Raw genomic sequence first — 27,688 nt, forward strand, 5'->3', positions numbered from 1 at the left:
TTATAGATATATAAAGAGAATTCATACAACTTGATAGCAAAAACAGCAATCTGGTTTTAGAAAGGGCAGAAGATCTGAATAGATATTTTCCCAAAGACAACATACAAATGGCTAATAGGTACATGAAAAAATTTTCAACATCACAAATCATCAGGGAAATGCAAATCAAAACCACAATATTACCTCACACCTATTCAAACATCTATCATCAAAAAGACAGGACATTAAGTCTTGGCAAGGATGTGGAGAAAAGGGAGCTCTTGCACACTGTTACATGGGAATGCAAACTGGTGCAGCCACTATGGAAGCAGTATGGAGGATCCTCAAAAAATTAAAAATAGAACTACCACATGATCCAGCAATTCCACTTCCAGGTATTCATTAAAAAAAAAGAGAGAGAGAATACTAATTTAAAAAGAGACATGCACCCCATGTTCATTGTGGCATTACTTACAAAAGCCAAGATAAGAAAACAACAGAAGTGTCCACTGATTGATAAATAAATAAAGAAAATGTAGTGTCTGTATAATGGAACATTACTCATCCATAAAAATGAAGGAAATCTTGCCATTTGCAACAACATGGATGACCTAGAGGGAATTATAATAAGTTAGACAGAAAAAGACAATACCACATTCTCGCTTATACATATGTGGAATCTTGAGGAAGGAAGTGGAGAAGGAAGGAAGGAAAGAAGAAAACTGAAGCTCAAAAGATTGGTGGTTGCCAGAGGTAGGGAGGGTAGAAGAGGTGAAACGAATGAAGAGTGTCAAAAGGTACAAATTTTCAGCTATAAAATAACCCATAGGGATGTAATGCACAGCATGGTGACTATAGCTAATAATCCTATATTGCATATTTCAAAGTTGGTAAGAGAATAGATTAAAATTCCTCATCACAAACACTATGTATAGTGACAAATGTTATCGACTTATGGTGGTGATGATTTTGCAATATATACAAACTAGAGGCCCAGTGCATGAAAATTCATGCACTGGAGGGGGGTTCCCTCAGCCCAGCCTGCCCCCTCTCACAGTCCGGGAGCCCTCAGGGACAGGTGACCTGGAGATCAGGGGAAGGCAATGCCCCCATCACACCTCTGCTGCTGCCACTGCCAGCAGCGCAAGCCTCGGCTGGCCCTGGTTACCTGAGCCTCGGGTGGCCCTGGGCGGCTAGGCAGCTGACATCCGAGGCTTGCCTGAGCCTTGGGCCGGCTCTGGGCAGCTGGGGGGCTGAGGGGACTGGGGGCCACCATCTTGTGGCTGTGTGCGCCTCCATCTTTGTGAGGGTGTGATGGTCAATTGGCATATTTCCTCTTTATTAGATAGGATACTGAATCATTATGTTGTATACCTAAAACTAATATGAAGTTATTTGTCAATTATACCTCAATTAAAAAAAAAATCAGTGAAAAAATATCATCCTATATAATAAAAGGGTAATATGCAAATCGACCAAATGGCAGAACGACTAGTCACTATGACACGCACTGACCACCAGGGGGCAGACACTCAATGCAGGCGCTGCCCCCTGGTGGTCAGTGCGCTCCCATGGGGGGGAGGGGGTCCTGCTCAGCCACAAAATGGCTGACGGCTGGCGAGCGCAGCAGCAGGAGCCTCTCCCACCTCCTCAGCAGCGCTAAGGATGTCCATCAGTCGGACATCCCCTGAGTGTTCCCGGACTGCTAAAGGGTGCAGGCCGGGCTGAGGGATCCCCCCCGCCCCCCGCCCCATGCACAAATGTCGTGCACTGGGCCTCTAGTTGTATATAAAAGGGTACAATTTCTGAAAAGCATTCTGTAATTACCTCTGTATACGCAAAAGAGTTCAAGAGGTATATTCCAGGAACTGTCCGAGGAGAACTGAGTAGCTCAGCACACATGTAGGAAGAAAACATTTTTTCATGGTATGCCTTTAAGAATTTTGTTTGTTCATCTATTAGATAAAAATTATTACTTTTCAAAAGTAAGTACCATTTACACCATCCCTCCAGCAATGTATGAAAGTTCCTTTCTCTCACATATGCTTGCCAATTTTTTCAAACTCACCTTTGATTCTTCTTGGTCTTAGAGCAGAGGTGGGGAATGTCTGCCCTGTGGGCCGTACAAGGCCCATGAAATCATTTGATCTAGCCCTACCAAGGCAACTGCAGGTGCAACTCAAAATTCAATAAATCTAAGAGCTTTTTTCATATCAACATAAATTTATATTAAGTGAATGATGTTATAAATATCCAAATGACCTTGGCAGTAAAAGGTTCCCCACTCCTGATTTAGAGAGGGAGAAAGAGAGATAGAAACATCAATGATGAGAGGGAATCGTTGATCAGCTGCCTCCTACTGGGGATGGAGCCCACAACCCGGGCATGTGCTCTGACTGGGAATCAAACTGTGACCCCCTCTTTCATAGGTCGATGCTCAACCACTGAGCCACAATGGCCGAGCTGTCTGTCTGTTTTTTAAACAAAAATGGCAATACATTCTATTATTCCTTGTTATATTTTAATTCACTGAATTTCACCATACAGATAGGTCTTCGTATCTACAGTGCACGCCAACATCTGTACAGCATGGAGTAAAGACAATTAAAAAAGAGCTTTACTTGCTCTTTAGTGATAGCATGTTGGGCTCAACTTCCCTTAGTTCAAAGAGAACTGAAGTCAGCTAAACCCATTTATTCTAGCCCTTGGCCCATGAACAACCACAAAGATGTTCATGAGGAACGATTCAGGATGGACTTAGGGAGCCCTTTTCACAAGGACAGGATATATCAGGAGAGGGTATGGATGAAGGATTAGTTCTACAAAACATGAAAACTCCATCAACACCAAAAAGTGGCTCCTCCTAGTATCGTTGTAGTCTGGGAATGTAACAGCTCTGAATTAAGGGCCCATTAAGGGGTTTTGTTTTCTGAATAAAAAGTCTGGGTTTAGGAAAATTAGAATAAAGAGTAAGTGATCTAACATCCATTAAAAATTGTCGCCTTAAAGGCTAAGAACATGTATACATTATTTTAAATAGTTGTTACATTTGCATTTAAATGTTTTCCAAATAGGTATTATTTACTTCCTTTTAAGGCCTTCCAATCACAGGACCAATTTGCTGACCTATCTGCAGCTGCAGCCAGGAAACTGCCACCACTGGGAGCAGATGGCAAATTATATTAGACAGTGCCTCGCATAATATTTGTAATCAATAAATGCTCAAATATATTCATGAGTAACAGAAAATCTCAATGCCATTTTATAAAATCTTTTATTTTAAACTAGAGGCCCGGTGCATGAAATTCGTGCACGGGGGAGGAGGGGTGTCCCTCAGCCCAGCCTGCACCCTCTCCAATCTGGGACCCCTTGAGGGATGTCCAACTGCCTGTTTAGGCCCGATCCTAAATGGGCAGTCAGACATCCCTGTCACAATCCAGGACTGCTGGCTCCCACCTGTTCGCCTGTCTGCCTTCCTGATTGCCCCTAACCACTTCTGCCTGCCAGCCTGATTGATGCCTAATTGCTCCCCTGACACCCTGTTTGCCCCTAACTGCCCTCCCCTGCAGGCCTGGTCACCCCTAACTGCCCTCCCCTGCAGGCCTGGTCCCACCCCAACTGCTCTCCCCTGCAGGCCTGGGTCCCCCCCTCAACTGCCCTTCCCTGCAGGCCCGGTCGCCCCCAACTTCCCTCCTCTGCTGGCCTGGTTACCCCTAACTGCCCTCCCCTGCAGGCTTGATCGCCCCCAACTGCCCTCCCTTGCAGGCCTGGTCCCTCCCAACTGCCCTCCACTGCTGGCCATCTTGTGGCGGCCATCTTGTGTCCACATGGGGGCAGCCATCTTTGACCACATGGGGGCAGCCATCTTTGACCACATGGGGGCAGCCATCTTGTGTGTTGGAGTGATGGTCAATTTGCATATTACTCTTTTATTAGATAGGATTAATTCTAGACTTGCAGAAGAGTTGCAAAAATAATAAAGTTCCTATATATCCTTTATCAGCTTCTCCTAATTTTATTATCTTATATAAAATAGTACAATTATCAAAATTGCTTAATTTCTTTTTTTCAAACTTATTTTTTGAGATATAACTGACATATAATATTAGTTTCAAGTGTACAGCATAATTATTCAGTATTTGTATATATTGCAAAATGATCACCACAGTAAGTCTAGTTAACATCCAAACATTCCTTAATTTATGAACTCTGGTACAATGGCATACCTTGAAGATGTTGAATGTTCGGCTCCAGACTAAAAAATTTCAAACAAAAGAACAATACAAAAGATCAGAATACCTAGAAATAGGTCCAAATATACAAGAATCTAAACGCAAAAGGTAAGCATTATAAAAGAAGGGAAAATGTAGACGTAGGTGGCTCCTGGGCAGGCAGCGACATGGTGTATGGCAGGAAGCTTGGGGGCCATGGCTGACTGACCTCTGAGTGCCCTCACGCCATGTTCTGGGAGCCAAGCAAGTGCCAGGGAGATTTGAACTTTGCAAGAGTTTAGTAAAAGGGGAGGCTGGGAAAGACAATAAAAGTGTATATAGAAACTTTCTTAAAAAAAGGAAAATGTAACAATATTTAGCAAGTGATAGTGGAATAACTAAATGTCAATCTGGATAAAAATAATTCATATCTACATCATTTAAATTTTGAATGATTAAATATTTAAATATAACAGAAAATAAGAATTAGGACAAAATATTTATCAGCTATTTGGGGGAAAATTATAAATCATAACAATGGAAGAAACAAGTAAAAGACAGATTTAAACACAAAATTAAGATTACAAATTCTAAGAGTAAGAAAATTAAAACAGGGAATAATTAGCAAAAAGACATATCAAAAGATTAAAAACATACCTAACAACACAGTTGATCTGTCAGAGGATCATGTGTGTGATCTATGCTATGAATCCAAACCTTATATGAGCAATGTAAGATGTTTGGTTTAATATTTATTGTGACAGAAATCACCAATCGTGTCAAGTATTAACAAACACAAGCTCATAAAGTAGTGCCTAAACTTGAGGAATTCCTATTTTTCCCCTACTCTTCTATTCTTTTGGAAAATATATTGATTCTCACCTACTTTTCTTAAAAAGTAGAATTGAGCTAGAGTGCTCTAGATGTTAATGAAGAGTAATTAATGTTCTCTTCCTGAGCACTGCAGGCTAAATATGTCAGTGAATCACAAATAAATTCTGAAGGACTAAGTGATTTATGTGATAAACCTTAAACATAGCAAAAGATCCCAATCCATTATTTCTCTTCTAAGATCATCAAATACTCAGGCAGGTTTACTTCAAGTGAAAATACTTTTATGCTAATAAATCAGGTTATGGTCACTCCATAGTTCTCTCTCTCTCTCTTTTTTTTTTTTTTCCAGGCTGCTTATCCATCAAATAAAGAGGCAAAAATAGCAATTCGTATTTGAGATGCATTTACAGTGACCATCTAATCTATTTTAATTTCACTTAGCGTAAATGATGAATAGTATGTAAATGTCTAATACTGAAATGTTATACTTAATGTCTCTGAACTTTTTCAGTAACTTTTTAATTTTCTCCCATTCCATCCATTTCCTTTCCTGTAATTCTCTTCCCCACATTTCCCCCAGGACACCACTTCCCAACTGCTGCTGAGCACTGAAGTGTATCCAAGCAACAGACTGCAAAATCCTAATTTGTTTAATCTCTCCTGAGATAAATGAGCATGTTCCAAGACAAAAAATATATAGCTAATGGTGACAACCATTACAGATTTAACATTTTTACCAAAGTAAGAAATCTCATGAGCCATAATTTCCTAAAAGTAATTATCTACCACCATTAACTCTTCTAATAATGATACATTCTCAGAATTATGTATTACCATTGTTTAAGGAACATTCTGGGAGGTGAGCATACCAATGAGACACTGTTAAGTATGAGCATGTCCTGGGGGAGAAGAAACCACCACAAAATGTACTGATATGTTTTCTACTAACTAGAAAACATACGAACACTTGTACTGTCCTCTTGTCAATACAAGTAGCTTCACACTATCATGAAGTCCAGAGGCATTCATTGTGATGGAAATATAACAAACTTAAGTGTGTTCTGAATGATTTGGATAAGGTTAGTACTGCCCCATAATTTCAGAGTATACTTCAAGTTTCATGTTTCAATTTCCTTTGTAATTGGAAAAAAAAAAAAGAGCACAAGCAATGGCAGAGTAGCAGTTTGGCATACTTTTCTTATATAACTGTAATGTTCTCACTAAAACTGCCTGAAACCTCAGCCTAACTACTCAGACACAGAAGTAGACAGACACTGCCATCTGACATGAGCTTGAAACAAATATAAAGTGGTTAACTTTATTAAAATCCTAGGGATAAATTTCTTTCTGGTTTCAGAACTATTACAAATAACTATATTTCAACTCAGCAATTAATTCCTTTATACATTATTATGCAAGTGAGGCTTCCCTTTGTATTACCTACTAGAAAACGGAAAGCCAGATTTGTAGCATCCTTAGCAAGTTGTGGGGTCTGCCAGAACTTTATTCCTGACTCGATTTTATGTCCTATACTTTCTTTTTTTCTTTTCCCCCTACTTCTCATCCCCTTCTAATATATATTACCTTACTCTATTTACTTACATTTTTTTCTAATTGTCCTTAAAATATTTTTGAAACAAATGAAGGTCTAATAAAATATACTGTGTATATTTATTTGATAAACATATATGAATACAATGTACACATATATACCATTAAAACCCATCCACCTTTCACCCTTTTTCCTGAACTGTCTGTTCTACATGTTGTACCAGTATAACTACTAGTAGTGCCCCTTCACTCTTACCCCAGTTACAGGTATTCTTATATTTATCTTATATTGTATATTTATCTGAATATACATCACCTACATGTGTACATGAAAACACAGTGTAGCTTTTATCCTAACAGTCCCCAAGTGGAAACATCCCAAATGTCCCTCGGCAGATAAATGAATTTTAAAAACTGTGGTATATCCATATGATGCAATACTACCTAACAACGAAAAAGAATAAACTACAATATATGCAGCAAATTAATCTTAAAACATGATGACTAAGAGAAGCTAATCATTAAAAAGAACATAATATATGATTCCATTTATATAAAATTCTAGAACAAGCAGAACTAATCATTGTGACGGAAAGCAAATTAGTGATTTCCTAAGGCTAGGGGCCAATCATAACAGACTGATCATACACAAGGACAGGGGAAACCGAATCCTTGTGCACTGCTAATGAACATGTAGAATGAGACATACTCTCTTGAGAGCCAAGTCAAATTAAGTGTAGATAATCTATACTCTATGAGGAATCTGTTCCCTGGATATACACATTAATGAATTCCTCATTTAGGTCAAAAAGGAAACTATTACTATGGTAGTAAAGAATTGGAGCAATGCATGGTTATTTGTGATAGAGGGAAAACTGAAGATAACCCGAGTATCCATTGTAAGGAAATAATTCAAAGCATGGGGAAAGTCTATAATGCAAGACAATTATTGAACACAGTGGGGAAAAATGGAAACACGTAAGTTATCTAAAAATACAATGGCAGAATGGTGATTTTAAAAAAGCAGATGATAACAGGTACCACAGGGTTATAATAAAAGCTAAACAAGGTGATAAATGCAAAGTACTCAGCCCAGTGCCCAGCACTTAATATGTTCTAAGTAAATGGTTCCTGCACTAATTATCATTTATTCTTATAAGTTTGTACCTCATTATTTGTATTTATCTCATTACTGGATATTTGTATAATAAGAATACAGAGGTATTATAAGAAATCAATAGATGACATATGGACAATATAAAAGTACAGTGGAAAAAATAAGGCCTTTGAAGTCACACAGATCTCAGTTCAAACACCAGCTCTACAAGTTACCAGCTGCAAGACCCTGGACAACTTACTTAACCTCTCTGCATCCCAATGTGCATTTTTATAAAGTAAAATTCATAGTGTTAACACATGTGGTTGTTTTGAAGGTAAAAAGATAATGTAATGCAAATCTTACAATAAATATCTTGCGTTTCATCCCTCCTTTCTCCCACAGTATATTAATGAACAGTTTCAACAGACTATCATGCAGCCATTACCAATGATAATTTAAGGTGATCATATAACAACAAAAAAAGGCTAAATAATGTGAGGCACCAAAAACAAGCATGAAACATGACTAGAAATAAAATGGGTCCCTTATGTGAGTTTGGATAGAGGAATTATAGGTGATTATTTTTCTGTTTTCTATTTTTCAAGTAGCCTGCAAAATGGTTATATTACTTCTAGAAAAAAAATTTTTTTTAAACCAAATGCTTTGCCACTGGGTGCTTTATAGATACAAGGATGATTCAATATATACAAGTCAATAACTGTGATACACCACATTTTATTAATGTGTACCAAAACAAAATTCATGTTCAATCTCAATAGATGCAAAAAAAGCCTTTGACAAGATTCAACACCCTTTCAGGATAAAAAATAAAATCAATAAATTGGATATAGAAGGAAACTACTTCACCACACTATAAGCCATGTATGAAAAACCCACAGTGAACAACATACTTAAAGATAATAAGCTCAGAAAAAAGGCAACTTTCACCACCCCTATTAAACACAATATTAGAAGTTCTAGCCAGAGCAATTAGGCAAGAAAATTATATAAAAGGCATCCAAATTGGAGAAGTAGTAAAATTGTCTTTGCAAATGATATTATCATATATGTAGAAAATTCTAAAGACTTCACAAAAAAAGCTATAGTAACTAATAAGTGGAGCCAACAAAGCCATACAAAGTCAATACACAAAAATCAGTTCCATTTTTATAGATGAACAATCAACAATTTAAAAAGAAAATTATTAAAATAATTTCACTTGCATTAGCATCAAAAAGTACAAAATACTTAGGAATTAAAAAGATGAAAATGTATACAATCAAAACTATAGAACGTTGCTAAAAGAAATTAAAGATGTAAGTAAATGGAAACATCACATGTTCATGGATTAGAAAACTTAATATTGTTAAAATGTCAATTACTACCCAAAGCGATCTACATAAATGTAATCCCCATTAAAATCCCAATGACATTTTTTTAATATATTTTATTGATTTTTTACAGAGAGGAAGGGAGAGGGATAGTGAGTTAGAAACATCAATCAGCTGCCTCTGCACACTCCCCACTGGGGATGTGCTCGCAACCAAGGTACATGCCCTTGACCGGAATCGAACCTGGGACCCTTCAGTCCGCAGGCCAACGCTCTATCCACTGAGCCAAACCAGTCAGGGCCCCAATGACATTTTTTATCAGACACAGAAAAACCCACCCTAACATTCATATGTAAATCTAAAGGTATCCCAAAATAGTAAAAACAATCTTGAAAAAGAAAAAGAAAAATTAGAGGATCCCACTTCCTAACTTCAAAACTTATTACAAAGCCACAGTAATCAAAACTAAGTGGTACCGGCATTAAGACAAATATGCAGAAGAATAGAATGGAATAGAGATCCCAGAAATAAAACCTCACATATACATACATTCAAATGATTTTTGACAAGGGTGCCAAAACCACTCAATGGGGAACAGTCTTTTCAACAAATGGTGCTGGGTGCCTGGCCGGTGTGGATCAATGGTTGCGCCAAGAGGTCATAGTTCGATTCCCAATCAGAGCACATACGTGGGTTGCAGGCTCCATCGCCAGGAGGCAGCTGATAAATGATTCTCATCATTGATGTTTCTATCTCTCTCTCCCTTCCTCTCTGAAATTAATAAAAATATATTTTAAAAAAATAAAGCAAACTTTGAATTTATTTTTTAAAATGGTGCTGGGAAAACTGGATATCTAAGAGCAGTGGAAAAGAATTAGACCCTTACCCTAACACAATATACAAAAATAACGCAAAACTGATCAAAGAACTAAATGTCAGACCTAAAACAATAAAACTCTCAGAAGAGACTAAAGCTCACAACATAGGATTTGGCAATGATTTCTTGGATATGACACCAAATGCACAGGCAAAAGAAAAATAGACATAGGACTTTGGAAATTAAAAATTTTGTATAGGAGACACTAAAGTCATATAAAGCACAGTGCTTTGTCACAAAGTAATTAATGCTGCTATGAACTACTAGCCATGTAGTCAAAAAGCAATCTTTAAGTGAGAGAAAATATTTGCAAATCATCTATTTGATAAGGGATTATTGTCCAGAACATATAGAGAACTCCCAAAACGCAACAATGAACAACCCGATTGTGCAAAGGACTTGTACAGACATTTCTCCAAAGAAGATACATAAAAGGCAAATAAACACATGAAAATATACTCAACATCACTATTAAGGTAATGCAAATCAAAACTAAAGTGAGATACCACCTCCCACCCACTAGGATGGCTGCTATCAAAATAACAGAAAACAGTGTTGATGAGGATAATGAGAAATTGGAACCTTTGTGCAATGCTGGTGAAAAGGTAAAATGGCACAGTGTGGAAAACAGTATGGTGACTCAACAAATTAAAAATAGAATTGCCATATGATCCAGCAATTCCACTTCTGGGTATTGACCCAAAAGGATTGAAAGCAGGGTCTCAAAGAAATACTTGTACACCATGTTCATAGCAGCATTAATCACAATAGCTAAAAATGGGGAGTAACTCAAGTGTCTACTGACAGATAAATTGATAAGCAAAATGTGGTATATATGCAAAACAAAGAAAATTCTGGAATATGCCACAATGTGGATAAAGCCTGAGGGCATTATGCTAAGTGAAATAAGCTAGTCACAAGAAGACTAATACTGTACAATTCCACTTCTATGTGGTGCTTAGTCACAATTATAAAGACAGAAAGTAGAATGGTGGTTGTGGTTGCCAGGGGTAGGGAAGTTATTGTTTAATAGGTAATGAGTTTCAGTTTTACAAGATTGAAAAAGTCCTGGAGATGAATGGTGGTCATGGCTGCACAATTAAATGTATTTAACACCAATGAGGCTGTGCACTTAAACCAGGTTAAAATGGTAAGTTTCATGCTATGTATTTTACTATAAAAAAATTAAAGTAATAATGATCTGCCACTAGGTGCTTTATAGATGGATAGGTATACAACAAATATTTTATTTTAAAATTGTGTTGAACACAAATTAATAAACTTCAAAACCTAAATAGCATCTCTGTGAACTCTTCATCAATCAATTTATTTAAAAATTTAGAATAAACTCTGAAGAACTAGGTTCTTCCTAATTCTAATACTTAACCTGGGACAAATAATTTACTCAAACAGCCTCAAATTCTTCACCTATAAAGTGGTGGTAATTTTAATGTCAGAGAGTTGCTGCTATGGTGAAATGAGATAATATGGAAGTACAATGTAGAAAACAAGAGTCAAAGTGTGCAGGATACAAACATAAATTCACTAAATATCAAAAGAAAACATTTAATGGTTAAGAGCTTGGACAAACACATCAGACAGCTCTATATTCTGCTGAAAACCTGTGTGGCCTTAGATAATTTATTTCACCTGTCCAAGCTTTATCATCTTGGATCAGGAAAATGAAGATAATGACAATAGACCTCAGGGAGTTGCTGTGAAAATTAAATGAGTTAAGTCATGTAAAGCACAGTGCTTTGTCACAAAGTAACTATTCAGTGTTCTCAAACAGCTCCTTCAATTAATGCAACTGACTATTAAGAAACCTTTTCTCCATGCCTTGTCCCAGCTTCACGCTAAGATCCAAAGATAGGAAAGATGTATGCCCTGCCCTTGAGAAGTTTATAACCAGCAAAGGAAGCAGAAATATTTTTCTTTTTCTTTTTTAATATATCTTATTGATATTTTACAGAGAGGGAGAGAGAGTTAGAAACATCGATGAGAGAGAAACATCGATCAGCTGCCTCTTGCACACCCCCCACTGGGGATGTGCCCGCAACCAAGGTACATGCCCTTGACCGGAATCAAACCCGGGACCCTTCAGTCCACAGGCCAACGCTCTATCCACTGAGCCAAACCGGTTTCGGCAGAAATATTTTTCCATAATTTGCAAGAGACTGTAATGAATAATAAAATTGAATTTTATACATATTAATATGTGAGCAAAAAGCAATGGTACTGAGATTGATTATAGTGAGAAATGAATCAGTATATCAAAGGAGATATTTGAGTTGGATCTTAAAAGAAAGGGTATGTTTATTATGTCCATTAATGAAGGAAGAATACAAAATAAATCATAGAGCATTCGGGTAATTGGGAATCATATGGAGCTGTAAGTGGGCAGACACAGGGCATGAAAAGGAAAAAAAAAAAAAAAGTGAGGATCTAACAGTGAAGGGCTCTGCACAAATGCCCTGTTCAGGTATGTACACTTTATGCTCAATGGGGAAATCAAGAGGATTTTAAGAAGAACACAAAACTAAAATCTAGAAAAATAGCTGATAAAATGTGAGGCTTCGGTTGATTTAAAGGTGTCAGGAACAACTTCCTAGGAGATTTGAATTGAAAGAGGAGCCTGCCTGACAGACGGGTCCAAGAGGACAGGCATCCCAGGCAAAGTGTGGAAACAGTAGAGCCCAGTGCATCCAGAGTGCAGCACCTTGAGTGGGAAGCAGCAGGAGAATGCAGAAGAGAAAGGCAGGGCATTAACACCTGGACAGGAATCTGGCCTTCATGGGCAATAGAAAAAAAGGCTTTTATAGTGAAACAGTTGATAAGATGGTATTTTGAAAAATATCTCTGACACCAATGATAGGGGGAAAAACAGACTAGCAAGACCAGGAAGCTGGAAGTCCAATTAGAAACCTGCAGCCACTGCAGAGGCAGGAAAACCCAGGCCAAGAGAGGGAAGAGCAGGCAAACTCAAGAGACATCTAAGAGGACTATTCAATGTACCTGGGGAGGAAAAAATGAGTCTGTTTTACTTTCACCATTTCAAAGACATTCACTATTCCCTTCTAGCTACAGGATAAAAATTAAAGCTGGTACACAGGCTCTCCTTTTCTAGCCCTCGCCCTTTCATCCCCTTTTCCTTAAAACCCTACAGTCCTTTGCTTCGACTCTCTGCCTCACCAAACCCCATCCAACTTCCAAGGACTAATTCCCACACTGATCCCATTCAAATCTATGCCTTGTCTTTATGTTTCCTTCACAGATCTGCAGAGAAATGTCAAACATAAAAACAGCTACACAACAAACTAAACCAAGAGGAGTATCATAAGAATATGGCATACTTAAGTAAAAAAACAAAACAAAAAAACTCACTGTGGAATTGTGAATTATGGTCATTCAGAATCAGTTCTTCCATAAGGCTATTATGTAAAATAAAATAATAATGGTAACAAGGGTAGTGTACCTGCCAATCGGCGACCATAAAAGATAGGTACAAAATCCATGTAGACTGAAGTGAGAATGTACTTCGTAATGCTGTGAGGAATTCTTAGGATTATATATATAGCATATTAACTGGTACTTTTTAAAAACTAATTTATTTCCAAAGAAGTAATTTAGACAATGGCCATTTTCCTCCTCTAGAGTAAATAAAATCTAATGAAGGAACAGAAACTGACAGAGACAAAGCAAAATTATAACTTTAGTAAACAGCTCCTAGAAACTGTGGGTTTCATAAGATTAAATCGTAATCAACAAATAAATAATGGGTACCTGGTTGCAACCTACACACAAAGAGGACTTACAGTTTGGGCTTATGTCTGTCGGTAGCGACAGGAAGAACTCCAGGAGAACTCAGAAATCTCAATGCCAAACATGTCACAAGAGGTCAGAGGTCACATTTTCTAATTGGGTTTTGACCCTAAAGTAAGCAATACATGTAATTAATAGATGCCCTAATCTGAAACATTAACTTGAACGGGGCTAGTCTACTAATCCAATGTTAGTCTAATCATACTAGTCACAAATGTGATCACCTCTCAAAATAAAATCAAAGTTACTCAAGACAGGAAAAAAAAACAAAGGTTCAATTGCTTTTTGCAACAGCTGACAAAAAAATAAAATGACCTCTTCCAATGACAGAAACGAGCCAATAATGCTGGTAGAGATAATATAAAATCCATACTTATTTCAATGTCTGTCTTTAAATAACCTTATAACTAGTACAAATACTTATGAAACTCAAATACCGTATCATAATTATCCAAATTAGATGTGAATAATTTGTTTGAATTGAAGAGAAAAAATAAATGATGTATGTAACTTATTTTTATTGTATATTAAAATATAGGTAATGTTTAGAAAAGTAACACGACAATGAGTTATAAATCATATTGGTAATCTTAGAGATCGAAAGTAAATTACATTTTTGTTTCTGATTTTGTTTTTATATGATGCTTTATCTCTTTGCCCCTTGATTTAAAAACTGTAAAACAAAGGCTAATATCATGATTTTAAGCATAAAAATGTGCTATGAATATTTGCTTTATATAAATGCTAAGTAATCAAATACTTCAAAACTTTAATTTCATGATGCCTATCAAAACATCATAAAATTGATGAATTCCTATCTGCTAATTATAACTTAGCATTTACAGACTTTTAAACTAAAAGAGAAGCTGCTCTTACAAGATATAAGCCTATGCTTATCTTCATCTAAACTACTATACAGGATCTTTCTTATGATAAAATGACTCATTTGTTTCCATTTTGATAATTAAACACCACAGAACATCCTTCAGTTTCTAAGAATGTAAAATGTTTTTACTGAGACCAAAATTTTTGCTTATTTAGCTCCAAAATGAAGACATTTAATTTTATACTAATGAAGACATCTATGTAATTTTATATTATCAGTAAATCAACTTACAAAAATGAGCCTTTAGGCCATGGCTGGGTGGCTCAGTTGGTTGAAGTGTCATCCCATACACCAAAAGGTTGTGGGTTTGATTCCCATCAGGGCACATACCCAAGTTAAGGGTTTGATTTCTAGTGTCAGGGTGTGTACCAGAGGCAACCGATTGATGTTTCTCTCTCCCTTGCTCTCTTTAAATAAAAAAAGCATATCTTTAGGTGAGAGTTAAAAAGAAAAAAAATTTTTAAATCAAAGGGACAACTTACCCATAACTAAATGTCAAACTTAATCCCATATATGTATTTTGATTTCAGACCAACTCTTTTGTAAAAATACTTTCCATTCCCAAAGAGAATTTGTTAAAGAAGTTTCTCTTAGTTATAATTTTAAATATTTGAAATATTCAAATCTCAACAGTAATTCTCAAATTTATAATACTTTTCTACTATTTTTTAACAAAACATCAGCAGTATTTTTAAAGAAAAATTAAAAGAAAATGGTAAAAAGGACTCAAGACTCTTTATTAAAGAGGTGCTATACCCTGGCCAGTGTTTCTCAATGGTTAGAGCATCCACCCAAACACCAAAGGGCTGAGGGTTGGATTCCCAGTAAAGGGCCAGTACCTGGATTGCAGGCTCAATCCCAGGCCCCAGTCGGGGTGTATGTGGGAGGTAACCATTGATTGATGTGTCTCTCTCACATCAATCTCTCTCTCCCTTCTCCCTCTCCCTCCCTCCCTCCCTCTCTCCCTCCTTTTCTCTCTAAAAAAATTTCAAAGGAAAAAAATACATTCAAGTGAGGATTAACAAACAAACAACAAAAAGAGATATAGTGAAGCCCAATAGGAGACTACAGCTATAAACCCTAAAGTTAGATATTATCTGATTAGGTGGAAGAAACATTTGCAACAGAAAAATTCTATTTTGTTACAAAGATGAGGAAATTATTATCAGTCCCCAATTGTTCAAATAATTTTGAGGATCTGAGGCTTCCACTCATGGAATTTCTTTGTAAATGACTTTATGTTATTTATTTTTTGTTAATCCTCACCGGAGGGTATTTTTTCCATTGAATTTTAGAGAAACTGGAAGGGAGGGGGAGAGACAGAGAAAAAGAGAGAAAAACATTGATGTGAGAGAAACACATCACACCAGTGCAAGCCTGAAACCAAGGTACGGGCCCTTGACTAGAAAAGAACCGGAGACCCTTCAGTCCTCAGGCCAATGCTCTAACCACTGAGCCACTCGGCTAGGGCTCTTTGTAAATTTCAACTTGAATCTTAGTATTTTAACTGTCCTGTGTTTGAAGATAATACTGCTATAGAGTCTGATGTGTTCAGTGTTATATACAAACATGAAGAATGTCCCTTGGATTTGCTTCTGCCAGAAGAAACTTTTATGGTTTTTAGCTCTGCTTTCAGGACTTCAGAAAATATCCAGTGCCTTTACCAACTATCTTATCTTTTCTTTTAAGAAAAATCACAAGACTGATGTGAACTGGGAAGACAGTGAAGGTAGCATAATTTTTAATCTCTCCCAAACCTGTAAACAAGAGTGGTTGTTTTGCTAAAAACAAACAAGCAAAAACCCTACCCTTAGATAACATAAACAACAGAATTAAGAGGTGAAAAATCCTCATGAATCCCAAAATTTGAGCAGGTGAGGGTAAATGTCCAAGAACTATAATCCCAATTAGTATTGACACCTATGTAGGAGAAAACAGAGGGGCACAACAAGAGTATTTAATGAAAGGAGTATCCTCTCTAATAAAAAGATAATATGCAAATTAACCATCACTCCGCTACATAAGCCACGCCCACCAGCCAATCAGGGCAAGTATGCAAATTAACCCCATCCAAGATGGCTACAGCCACAGAGTGCAAGGTTTCCCAGGTAACAGAGGAAGCCAAGCTTTCCATAGCCATTGCAGGCCTAAGCCTCCACTCAAGCTACAAAGTTTCAATTATAGAAGGTAAACAAATTCAAACAAATGGTGGCAGAATGGAGCTTGAGAAAGCAGGCCAGGGTTGCCGGCTGCAACAGGGGAAGCAAAGCTTTCCGCACACCCTGGCCAGGCTCACCCGCTTAAGGCAACAAAGTTTCAATTGTAGAAGGTGAATTAACTGCCACAGAAATGGCTGCCGCCCCGGAGGAAGCAGCAGGCTTGGCTCCGCTCCAGGTTACAAAGTTTCAATTGTAGAAGGAAAATAAATTCCAGATACCAGGGCCTCCACTTGGGTTGCCAGGGGGCGTGGCCGGCCTGCAAACCACCACAGGCCCCTCGCTCAGGCCGCCCCACGCCCCAAGGGAACCCCACCCTGATCCGGGACACCCTTCAGGGCAAACCAGCTGGCCCCCACCCGTGCACCAGGCCTCTATCCTATCTAATAAAAGAGTAATATACAGATTGATCATCACTGCAACACAATATAGCTGCCCCCATGTGGTCAAAGATCCTGCCCCCATGTGGACACAAGATGGCCACCACAAGATGGCCAGAAGGAGAGGGCAGTTGGGAGGCACCCGGCCTGCAAGGGAGGGCAGTTGAGAGGGACCAGGCTTGCAAGGGAGGTCAGTTGGAGGTGATCAACCCTGCAGGAGAGGGCAGTTAGGGGTGACCAGGCTGGCAGAGGAGGGAAGTTGAGGGCAAACAGGCTGGCAGGGGAGCAGTTAAGCATCAACCAGGCTGGCTGCGGAGTGGTTAGGGGGTGATCAGGCTGGCAGGCAGAAGCGGTTAGGGGCAATCAGGAAGGCAGGCAGGCAGGCAAGCAGTTGGGAGCCAGCAGTCCTGGATTGTGAGAGGGATGTCCGACTGCCCGTTTAGGCCCGATCCCACCAGGATCGGGCCTAATCAGGCAGTCGGACATCCCTCCAGGAGTCCCAGATTGGAGAGGGTACAGGCTGGGCTGAGGGACAATCCCTCGCCGTGCGCGAATTTCGTGCACCGGGCTTCTAGTATAGAATAAAAGAAGCAACAGACAGTCACTAGAAAGTACAGTGGGCCAATTTGAGAATAGCAGTTGAAACCAGATAGGGTTTTACACACTCCCATTTGCAGGTGAATCATGGTAATTCATGAATTCATGGTAGTGTCTAAGGGGCTGGAGCATAATGGGCCCCATGAACATTCAAACTTAATCAGCCAAAGCTGCTTTCCAAGGATGGAGCCCCATATTATAAAGTAATTGTGAGCAATAATGGTAAAAATATCAAATACTGCTAGCTCAGGTCAAAAAGATCTTCAATGTAAGGACAATGAGAACAAAATAAAGGGGTGGTTCCAGAAAAAAGCAGTGGGAAAGAAAGTGAAGAAGCAGCAGGAAATCATTTGATTGATCATAAAAATTATAGAAAAGGGAACTTTAAAGCCATAAATCTCAAAAGACTATTCTAACCACCTTTCTCTGATACAAGTTCAGAAAAACTAATTTCATATCAAAATGACCAGCATGAAGACTGATTGAAGGAGCAGAATAACATCCTTACAATGAAAGCAGGTCCAAGAGATGTGCCAACAAGATAGATGAAAATTATAACTACTATTCTAATCATGAAAAAAGACATGAAAATTATGGAAGATATAGAGGAAATATACATTAGAGTTAGAAAAACTCAGAAATGAGTTAAACATTAAAAGTAAATTTTTAAAATTACTTCAGCTGTGAAGTCTAAACTAGAAGATACACAAGAGTGAATATACAGCAGAAAAAATGTCATAACTAGAAGTTGCAAAGGAAGAAAATGTTAAAAATCAAAACTATATTGCAGCTTTACCCATAATTGCCAGAACTTGGAAGGAACCATGATATCCTTCAAGGTGGGAGGATAAATAAACTGAAGTCCATCTACACAACTGAATATTATTCAGCACTGAAAAGAAATGAATGATCAAGCCATAAAAGAACATGGAGGAAACCCTAAATGCACTTCCTATATAATAAAAGGCTAATATGCAAATCGACCAAACGGCAGAACTATCGGTCACTATGACGTGCACTGACCACCAGGGGCAGACGCTCAATGCAGAAGCTGCCCCTTGGTGGTCAGTGTGCTCCCACAGGGGGAGCGCCGCTCAGCCAGAAGCCAGGCAAGTGCCCACCAGCAGATGAGTGGATTAAAAAACTGTGGTACTACACAACTGAATACTATGCTGCTGTAAAAAATAAAGAACTCTTACCATTTGCAACAGCCAGTCGGAGAAAGATAAATATCACATGATCTCTCTCATTTGTTGAATACAATGAACAACATAAACTGATGAGCTAAAATAGATCCAGAAACACGGAAGCATTGAACAGACCGTTGAGCCTTGTAGAGAAGGTGGGGGGAGGGGATGGGAGGGGGGGGTAAGAGATCAGGCAAAGGAGTTGCATGCATGTATATAAGCATAACTGAAGGACACAGACAGTAGGGGGAATGGGACATGTGCTGGGGGACGGGGGCGGCCGGGGAGAGGTCAATGGGGGAAAAAAGGACACATAGGTAATATTTTCAATAATAAAGTATTTAAATTTTAAAAATGTAGATGCCATGCTACTGATAGAAAAGATGAAACTAGAAATTGATTTGGGAATATGGAAGAAAAGTGAAAACTGAGATTGAAGGCTACTTTGAGGGAAAGGGGTCAGAGTACATCAGGGTGGAAGGATAAAGTGGAGCCCTGGAAGGAGACACGAAAAGAACAATCACTGCAGCTGGAAAATAACTCCGAACATTACCACAAACAGAATCAAAAACAGCCACGCAAGGTTATTTACTAGAAGTGAAGTTTGGGGAAAGAACACTGCATTTACCTACCTTATAGAAATGTCTATAGACTTATAAGGACAAGATAGTAAGAAAAAAGCAATGTTGTACTTAAAATGACAACAATGGATGATTTCCAAATTGTTAAGTCTGAGGAGTCACGAAGAACTGTGTGATGTCATGTTGCTTATACTTATATGTCAACCTCATATATCAGGAAGGGAAATTCCTTTTTTTTTTTTCCTTTTTACAATTCTTCAATAATTGATTAGTTCCAATGCTCTCCTTTTTTCTCCATGAAATGACACCTACTTTAATCATCCAGAAGATCTTTCTTTTAAACCTCAGGCATCCCTTCTGCCTATATTTGGAATTCAGCAAGTCGGTTTGTTCAGGAAAGAACCCCAACCTCATAGAACATGGCAAGAAGTAACAAGACTCCAAAAGAGATTATTAAAGAAGCAGATTAGTTTGTCACAGGCGCCAGAAATAGGCAATAAGACTCAGTAGCTCAGAGCAAGAAAATTTATTGCTCACAGCACATCAAACATCAGAGGCAATAGCATGGCACTACTGGCTCCCCTAAATCCAAGTCTCCTGGGGTAATGCAGTGGACCAAATGTCAGCTACATGTACAATGGGTTTTGCTACAGTTGAGAACCCAAGGTTAAAGGCTCTGCACTTTTATAGCATGCAGTAAACTAACCAGTCCCTTGCCTCCACAGAATGATTACGGTAGTCTCAATGTGTCTCCCTGACCTGCTTAACCGCCTATATGACTAGCTATAGATGCTGTTCATGGTCAGAGCACAGATTGGCATTGAAGAAAGTCACTATAAGCAAAATGTGCAAGTACTCAGGGTCCATAGCAGACTGCCTCTCCCAACAAACTGGAATTCACTATATTTGTTAAGCATTTATAAATTATATAGATTTTGTTAAAAAAAATCAAAAAAAAATCTACAACTAGCCCTGGCCAGTGTGGCTCACTGGTTAGAGCATCGGCCCATACACCAAAAGGGTGCAGGTTTTTTCTGGTCAAGTGCACGTAGTTGGGTTGCAGGTTCAATTCTGGGCCCAGTCTGGGCACATGCTGGAAGCAACCAATTGATGGGTCTCTCTCACATTAGTATTTCTCTCTCTCCCCCACATTCCATTCTCTTAAAAAAAAATGGAAAAAATATTCTTGGGTGAGTATTAACAACAAAAAAGGAATCTACTATTAGATAGTGCTGCCAATATGGAAAACAGTATGGAGGTTCCTCAAAAAATCAAAATAGAATTAGCATATGATCCAACAATTTCACTTTTGCATATTTATCCAAAGGAAATGAAATCTCTATATCAAAAAGATATGAAATCACTATATCAAAAAGATAAAGTTATTTTCCATCTGCTCCCCATGTTCATAGCAGCATTATTTTTTTTAAATATATTTTATTGATTTTTTTATAGAGAGGAAGAGAGAGGGATAGAGAGTTAGAAACATCAATGAGAGAGAAACATCAATCAGCTGCCTCTTGCACACCCCCTACTGGGGATGTGCCTGCAACCAAGGTACATGCCCTTGACCGGAATCGAACCTGGGACCCTCGAGTCCACAGGCCGATGCTCTATCCACTGAGCCAAACCAGTTTCGGCGATAGCAGCATTATTAATAACACAAACATGGAAACAACCTGAGTGTCCAATGACAGATGACTGGATAAAAAAATTATATGGTATTATTATTCAGCCATTTTAAAAAAAGGAAATTCTATCATTTTGTGACAATGTAAATGGACCCCGAGGGCAGTATGCTAAGCGAAATAAATTGGGGGGGGGGGATAAATACTGTGCAACCTCACTTATATATGGAATCTATAAAAACCAAACTCATAGATATATAAAGAACAGATTAGTGGTTGCCAGAGGCAGGGTTTGGGGGCGGACAGAAGGTACAAACTTCTAGCATAAGATAAATAATTTCTGTGGAGTAATGTACAGCATAGTGACTATCTATATAAAAGCCTAAGCGACTGGCCGACCGGCCAACTGGCCAGTAGCTATGACGCGCACTGACCACCAGGGGGCAGACGCTCAACACAGGAGCCGCCAAGCTGCGGTGACTTGGCAGCTGCAGTTCTCTGGAACCAGAGAGGAGGGAGCCCGATTCCAGGGTGCGTTACCCGAGACACCCTCGCACAATCCGGGACCCCTCGGAAGATGTCGAAGAGCCGGTTTCGGCCCTATCCCCACAGGCCAGGCCGAAGGACCCCACCAGTGCACAAATCTGTGCACCAGGCCTCTAGTTATTAATAATACTGTACTGTATATTTTGAAAATTGCTATGAGAATAAGTCTTAAACGTTATCACAAAGAAAAAATGTAACTATATGAAATGATGCATGTTAACTAAACTTATTGAGGTGATGATTTTGCAATATAAACATATAACAAATCATTAAGTTGTACAATTTAAACTAACACAGTGTGGATTATATCTCAATGAAATTGGGGGAAAAGAATCTACTAGAGAATGAACTTTAAATATCAACATAGGGCTAGTGATAAGCATGAAATAGCTACTTATAGAAGACTAAATGGTGGTTATTAGGAAGAAAGTATAATATGTAATTGCTATATTCTCTGATAGTTTAGAATCAGTACACCTGATTCTAAAAAGCAATTCATATGGTTTTCACAAAACTATTATTTGTTATAGTGTTGTTATTATACTCAAATAGCTTGGTACATAATGTTGGATAAAACAACTGAGTGATTATTACATGATACTCCAAAATGTTATCATTCATGATGTCCTTGAGAATATGACCCTTACTGTGTAAGAAAGGACCTAAAGATTTTAGATAAAAGAGTTAAGTAAAACCCAACAGACATAAATTCAAGTGGAAAATAACAGTATGAATTCATGAGATCGTTTTTTTCTTTTACAATTATACTTATTTCCAAAACTCTGTCCATTAGATTCCTAGAGAGACTGACTTAGCATTAATGAGCACAATGAGGGCGAGAAAGTGCTCTTGAAATACTATTTCTAACTGAAAGAAACCAAATGCCCCTGGAGAAATATAGGGGAAGGGTGTATGTAAAATCCTGCTGTATTGGAGAGCAGAGTAACTTCAGAAATGTGAATAAGCTCCAACTGGTCAAAGATGGGAAATTTTGAGCATCAATAAAGATTACATCAGAAATGGACTGAAATATATCAAATGCATAAATTCCAAATAACACTTTAAAAAACTAATTGGTTACCATTAGAGGATACGATGTTGAAAACTGGTAAATAAAGGAAAACAATCAGTTATTCTACTTTTCCAATATGAATCAAACAGTAAGTAATGGGAAGCTTACGTCCTTAAGCAGAAGTATTCCAGTTAAAAAAAAAAGTAAGAATAAAATTAGACTACCATCATTTTGCAATCTTTAATCCTTTGTATCAAAGCTACTAACCTCACATATGAGAAACAACAGGCATTAAGGCCTCCTGAGAGGAAAACAAGAGTGATTTGTTTTCCCACCCCCAATTCTATAGATAAATACCAATTTCCATGAAATTCAGAGGAATGAGAAAAAGGTTAAAGTCCACCCCAGGGATGCAATAAGCAAAAGTCAGGCTATAGGAAACCAAATAGCAAAAGAATCAGTTTCTTCAACAAATAAATTGCAAAGGAAAACAACAACAAAAAAGATGAGCAAGAAACCTATAGATTAAAAGTGGCTTAAAAGTCATACCAAACCTAAACAAAAGAAGAACTTAAACACTATACATAAGTAAACTACAGTGTTTCAGGTGTGCCAGGCTTCCAAATATTATGAAGAGCCATGACCCCAAAGCCTAAAACTTTTAAAGCATCATTTTAAAGTTATGTAGCTTTTATTTTTATAATGGAGTCACTCACTAATCATAATACAGAATGAAACATAATGACTACATATGCATTCTATTACTCTACTACAGCCTTCAGTAATTTAAGATTATTTGTAAAGATTAAGATACCTGTGTGTTCAGAATTGGCTATAAATAAGCAGAGCAACTTGATTTAAAATTAGTCTAATGCTAGAAAAGTACCTAAATTTAGAATACAGAACAGGAATATTAGGCTTTAAAGCAAGACTTGACTTCTTGTCATGGTCCAATGTTTCTTCCTAACTTACCTTGGCAAGTATAATGATAATGAGCAAGACAAGGCATTAGGCTAGGCCAGTGGTCGGCAAACGGTGCTCGCAAGCCACACGCGGCTCTTTGGCCCCTTGAGTGTGGCTCTTCCACAAATACCACGTGCGGGCGCACACGTACAGTGCGATTGAAACTTTGTGGCCCATGCGCAGAAGTCGGTTTGCAGAAGTCAGTTTTCGGCTCTCAAAAGAAATTTCAATCATTGTACTGTTGATACTTGGCTCTGTTGACTAATGAGTTTGCCGACCACTGGGCTAGGCAGTTAGCTAGATAGCTCCTTCCTGGGGCTGATGGTCCGGCAGGGAGGTAATTACACATGTGACTAATGTTATAAAAAAAAAAGTACAGCATGCTATGAAGCTTACCCCCCTAATAAAAAGGAAAATAGCATACTCTCAGATGAGATGAAGCAGAAAAAACACTGGGAACCACTCTTAAACACTTACCCTCTGGTTTACTTAAGTACTTTTCACCTTTGGATAAGTCTAATAAAACAATGACTATTTGGTAGGTAAATTAATCCTACCTAATAAAGAGGGAATATGCTAATTGACCGTCACGCCCTCACAAAGATGGTAGCACCCACAGACAATAAGGAGGGAATATGCTAATTGGCTGCCACGCCCTCAAAGATGGCGGCGCCCACAGCCACAAAATGGTGGCGCCCAGTCCCCTCAGCCCCGCCGGTGTGGCAGGCATGTGGCATGGCCAGGCCCACCCCCAGGTGGGTCCGACCGCTCCGCGTACCTGCTTCAGAGTCTCCCAGTCCCCTCAGCCCCCCAGCTGCCCAAGATTGGCCCGAGGCATAGGCAAGCCTCGGAGGGTGGCTGCCCAGCCGACCAGGGCCACCCGAGGCTCAGGTAACCAGGGCCCGCCAAAGTTTGCGCTGCCGGCAGTGGCAGCAGCAGAGATGTGATGGGGGCATCGCCTTCCCCTGATTGCCAGGTCGCCTCCTGCCCCTGAGGGCTCCCGGACTGTGAGAGGGGGCAGGCCGGGCTGAGGGGACACCCCCCCCCCCAGTGCATGAATTTTCATGCACCGGGCCTCTAGTTTATTCATATTTATCTTAAGATCTATGGACCTTAAGATATGAAGAAAAATAAGCCTTGGCATCCCTAACGCTGTACCAATGAAGAAAGGAGCAAAGAAAATGTTTATCAACAATCCATAATGCAAAATGAGAAGAGTTGTACAATTCTGTTAACAACCTCTGTATCTTTTATTATAATTTAACATGTGTACATATGTATGTACAAACAAGATGTTATGACCATCCAAAGACACCTGCATCCACTTCTGTAGGATTAATTCTCTGACTCCCAGATCAGCAGGTTGGTATAGCCCAGTGGTCGGCAAACGCATTAGTCAACAGAGCCAAGTATCAACAGTCTGATTGAAATTTCTTTTTGAGAGCCAAATTTTTTAAACTTAAACTTCTTCTAATGCCACTTCTTCAAAATAGACTCACCCAGGCCGTAGTATTTTGTGGAAGAGCCACACTCAAGGGGCCAAAGAGCCACATGTGGCTCGAGAGCTGCAGTTTGCCGACCACTGGTATAGCCTAATAGCGATGTTGAAGGCCAAACTGTGTACATCTCACACTGGGAGATTCCCACAGATTCCTAGAGACCATCCTTTTAAAGCTTTTAGAGAAAGATGCCATGGCTTAGAAAGAATAGCCTGAAAAAACAGTTTAGTCAGCCTTAAATGACTTTAATTTTAAAAATTAAATCCAAAGAATAGTATTTCATTTCTACTTTCTTCTATAAACAATTTTGATATACATAAGCTACATGGGTTTTTTTAATAAAAAATTCCCAATCATGGGAAAATACTTTGAGCTTTTAATTCTTTGAGATGTTTTTAAAAATGTTTTTATACCAATATTATTTCACTGTAACTTGCATTTAGTTGTCATGCCTCAAATTAGTTGCTTTATTTAAAAACATAAAGTATTATAAATTTAATTATTATTAGCTACTTATTTTTATTTTCATTTTTATTTCCCACATAGGTGTTACCCACCTTTTTTCTTCCATTAGCTTATAGGAGTTAGGACTTGTACATAGGAAACTTTAAAATATTCAAAGTGTAAATACAGATTGAGAACAATATATAACATTCCTTTCACCTTCTCCTGTTGCTTCTCTCTTAGCTAACCTTTATAATCTTCTCCACCAGAATATAGGTAAGGGACAAAAATATATGGTACTCACTTTTGTTGCTTATTAATAAAGGCCAACATAAATATTTAATTAAATGAGCTTTTATATAAATCATGTTTTCCATTTTTTGCAGATAACATCTAAAAATGTGTGGGAGGAATAAGTATAAAGAAATTCTAACTTACCAAAAAAATATTTAAACATTAAAAAAATTTTTTTTAGCTTTGTTCCTTTAAAAATACCCAGGAAAACAAATATAATAAAATCAAGTTCTATTTGAAGACTCCCTTATAACTAATATTTAACATGAAAATTGAATATTCATAAAGCAGTCTGATTTTTCCTATACTGAATCTTGGTCTATCAAGATAAATAATAGCATTGGAAACTAGAGGGAAAAAGAACTTTCTTTTTTTAACTAAGATTTATTTACTATATTTTTAAACTATAGAATAATATTGTTAAACATTCAAATAAAATATTAAACATTCTTGGTTAGTGGGCTATGAACTAAAAGGATGTTATTTACTATAGGTACCATGCTTATCCTTTATTAAAATCAATAATGAACAGTTTTTAGATAGTTTAAATAAAAGTGATTAATTAAAAGCCTTTTTAACAAAAAACATATAAAGACTTGTTTCAAGAGTTAAATTTTTGATAACTAAAGTACTATTACAAATAGTGAATAATAACATTTATTTATAAAACCTCTAAACACAAGTTGATTGTGTATGTTTCTGTATTTGTTTTTCTAACAACTGTATACTCCTGCAAGGCAAAGAGTGACTAGTACTTTGTAATATATGTTATCATAATAAATAAGTATTTTTGGACCTTTTATCCCAAAGTCTTATATGAAATTTTACAGAGATATTTTTGTTTAAATTTACTTACTTTGTAATACGGTCAATGTTGGCAATTTGCTTCTGGTTCCGTATAATCTCAATGGCTGCCCAAAGATGCTGGATAGCTTTTGTATCCGCCTGTCGTCTTTTTGTTAAACGTGCCATGACCTGTTAACTGCTTTAGCTGTAGGAATATACAAAAATATAAGGACAAAAAGCATGGATTACAAAATGAATTATAATTAACACTATCAGCACCTCTTGAATACTGCTGAGTACACTAATGTAGTATGTAATATGACCAACTTTTTATTTTCTGCAATACACATCATCAATTACTTTCATAAAAATTATCATTCACTTCATTACTTCATAAAGAATGAAATTTTAAGACCCAAAAGTTAAAAAACATCGTCCTAATGACAAATGGTCACCTTATTCCAATTTATCAAAATATATTTAAATATAAAAATATTACAACATAAAATTTCATTTTTTGACATTACATTGTGCCTCATCTTACAGATTGATATAAAATGAAATTTAAATGCCCTAATTCTTTGGTTCCTCAGTTTATTATACTCATGGTTTAAATTTTCAATTTTATGTAATCTTACTGATAAATGAAAACAACATTCTCTTTCTTTAAAGTAAAACCATAAACAGAGAATATAAGGCAGTTATTTCTGGCTGAGGTGTGAAAGGCTGGGGCAGATACACAAATGTTCATGTGCTTGGATTAGTATTGGTTGTTCATTACATTATTTGGAAACAACATTGCTATTTTATTCAAATTTTAGTATTCTGAGTGAACTAAGGAAAATGGCCACTAATGTATCCTGGTAAGATGGGGGGGAAATGGGGTTGCAGCCTGAATGCCTGTGCTATTACCACAGAAAGAGGTATCCCTGGACTCTCAGCAGGGCATGAAGGGACCTGTTTAT

At 37.8% G+C, this 27,688-nt stretch overlaps 1 protein-coding gene across 10 annotated transcripts in view; it reads right to left on the bottom strand.

Moving 5' to 3' along the window:
* Positions 1-27,688, bottom strand: part of ZMYND11 (zinc finger MYND-type containing 11) — a 142,425-nt gene that overhangs the window by 61,302 nt on the left and 53,435 nt on the right. For 8 of the 10 annotated variants that reach the window (XM_079759410.1, XM_079759411.1, XM_079759405.1 and 5 more), the window contains exon 2: positions 26,794-26,928. The exons of 1 other annotated variant lie outside the window; for it this stretch is intronic. In XM_079759410.1, the coding sequence (XP_079615536.1) occupies positions 26,794-26,909 (116 nt within the window). In that variant the 5' untranslated portion in view covers positions 26,910-26,928. Of the gene's footprint in view, positions 1-13,697; positions 13,814-26,793; positions 26,929-27,688 lie in introns of those variants that run through there. One more of the 10 variants, XM_079759414.1, reaches the window with a different exon arrangement.

Source organism: Cnephaeus nilssonii, assembly GCF_951640355.1.
Source record: "Cnephaeus nilssonii genome assembly, chromosome: 1".
Lineage (NCBI taxonomy): Eukaryota > Metazoa > Chordata > Mammalia > Chiroptera > Vespertilionidae > Cnephaeus > Cnephaeus nilssonii.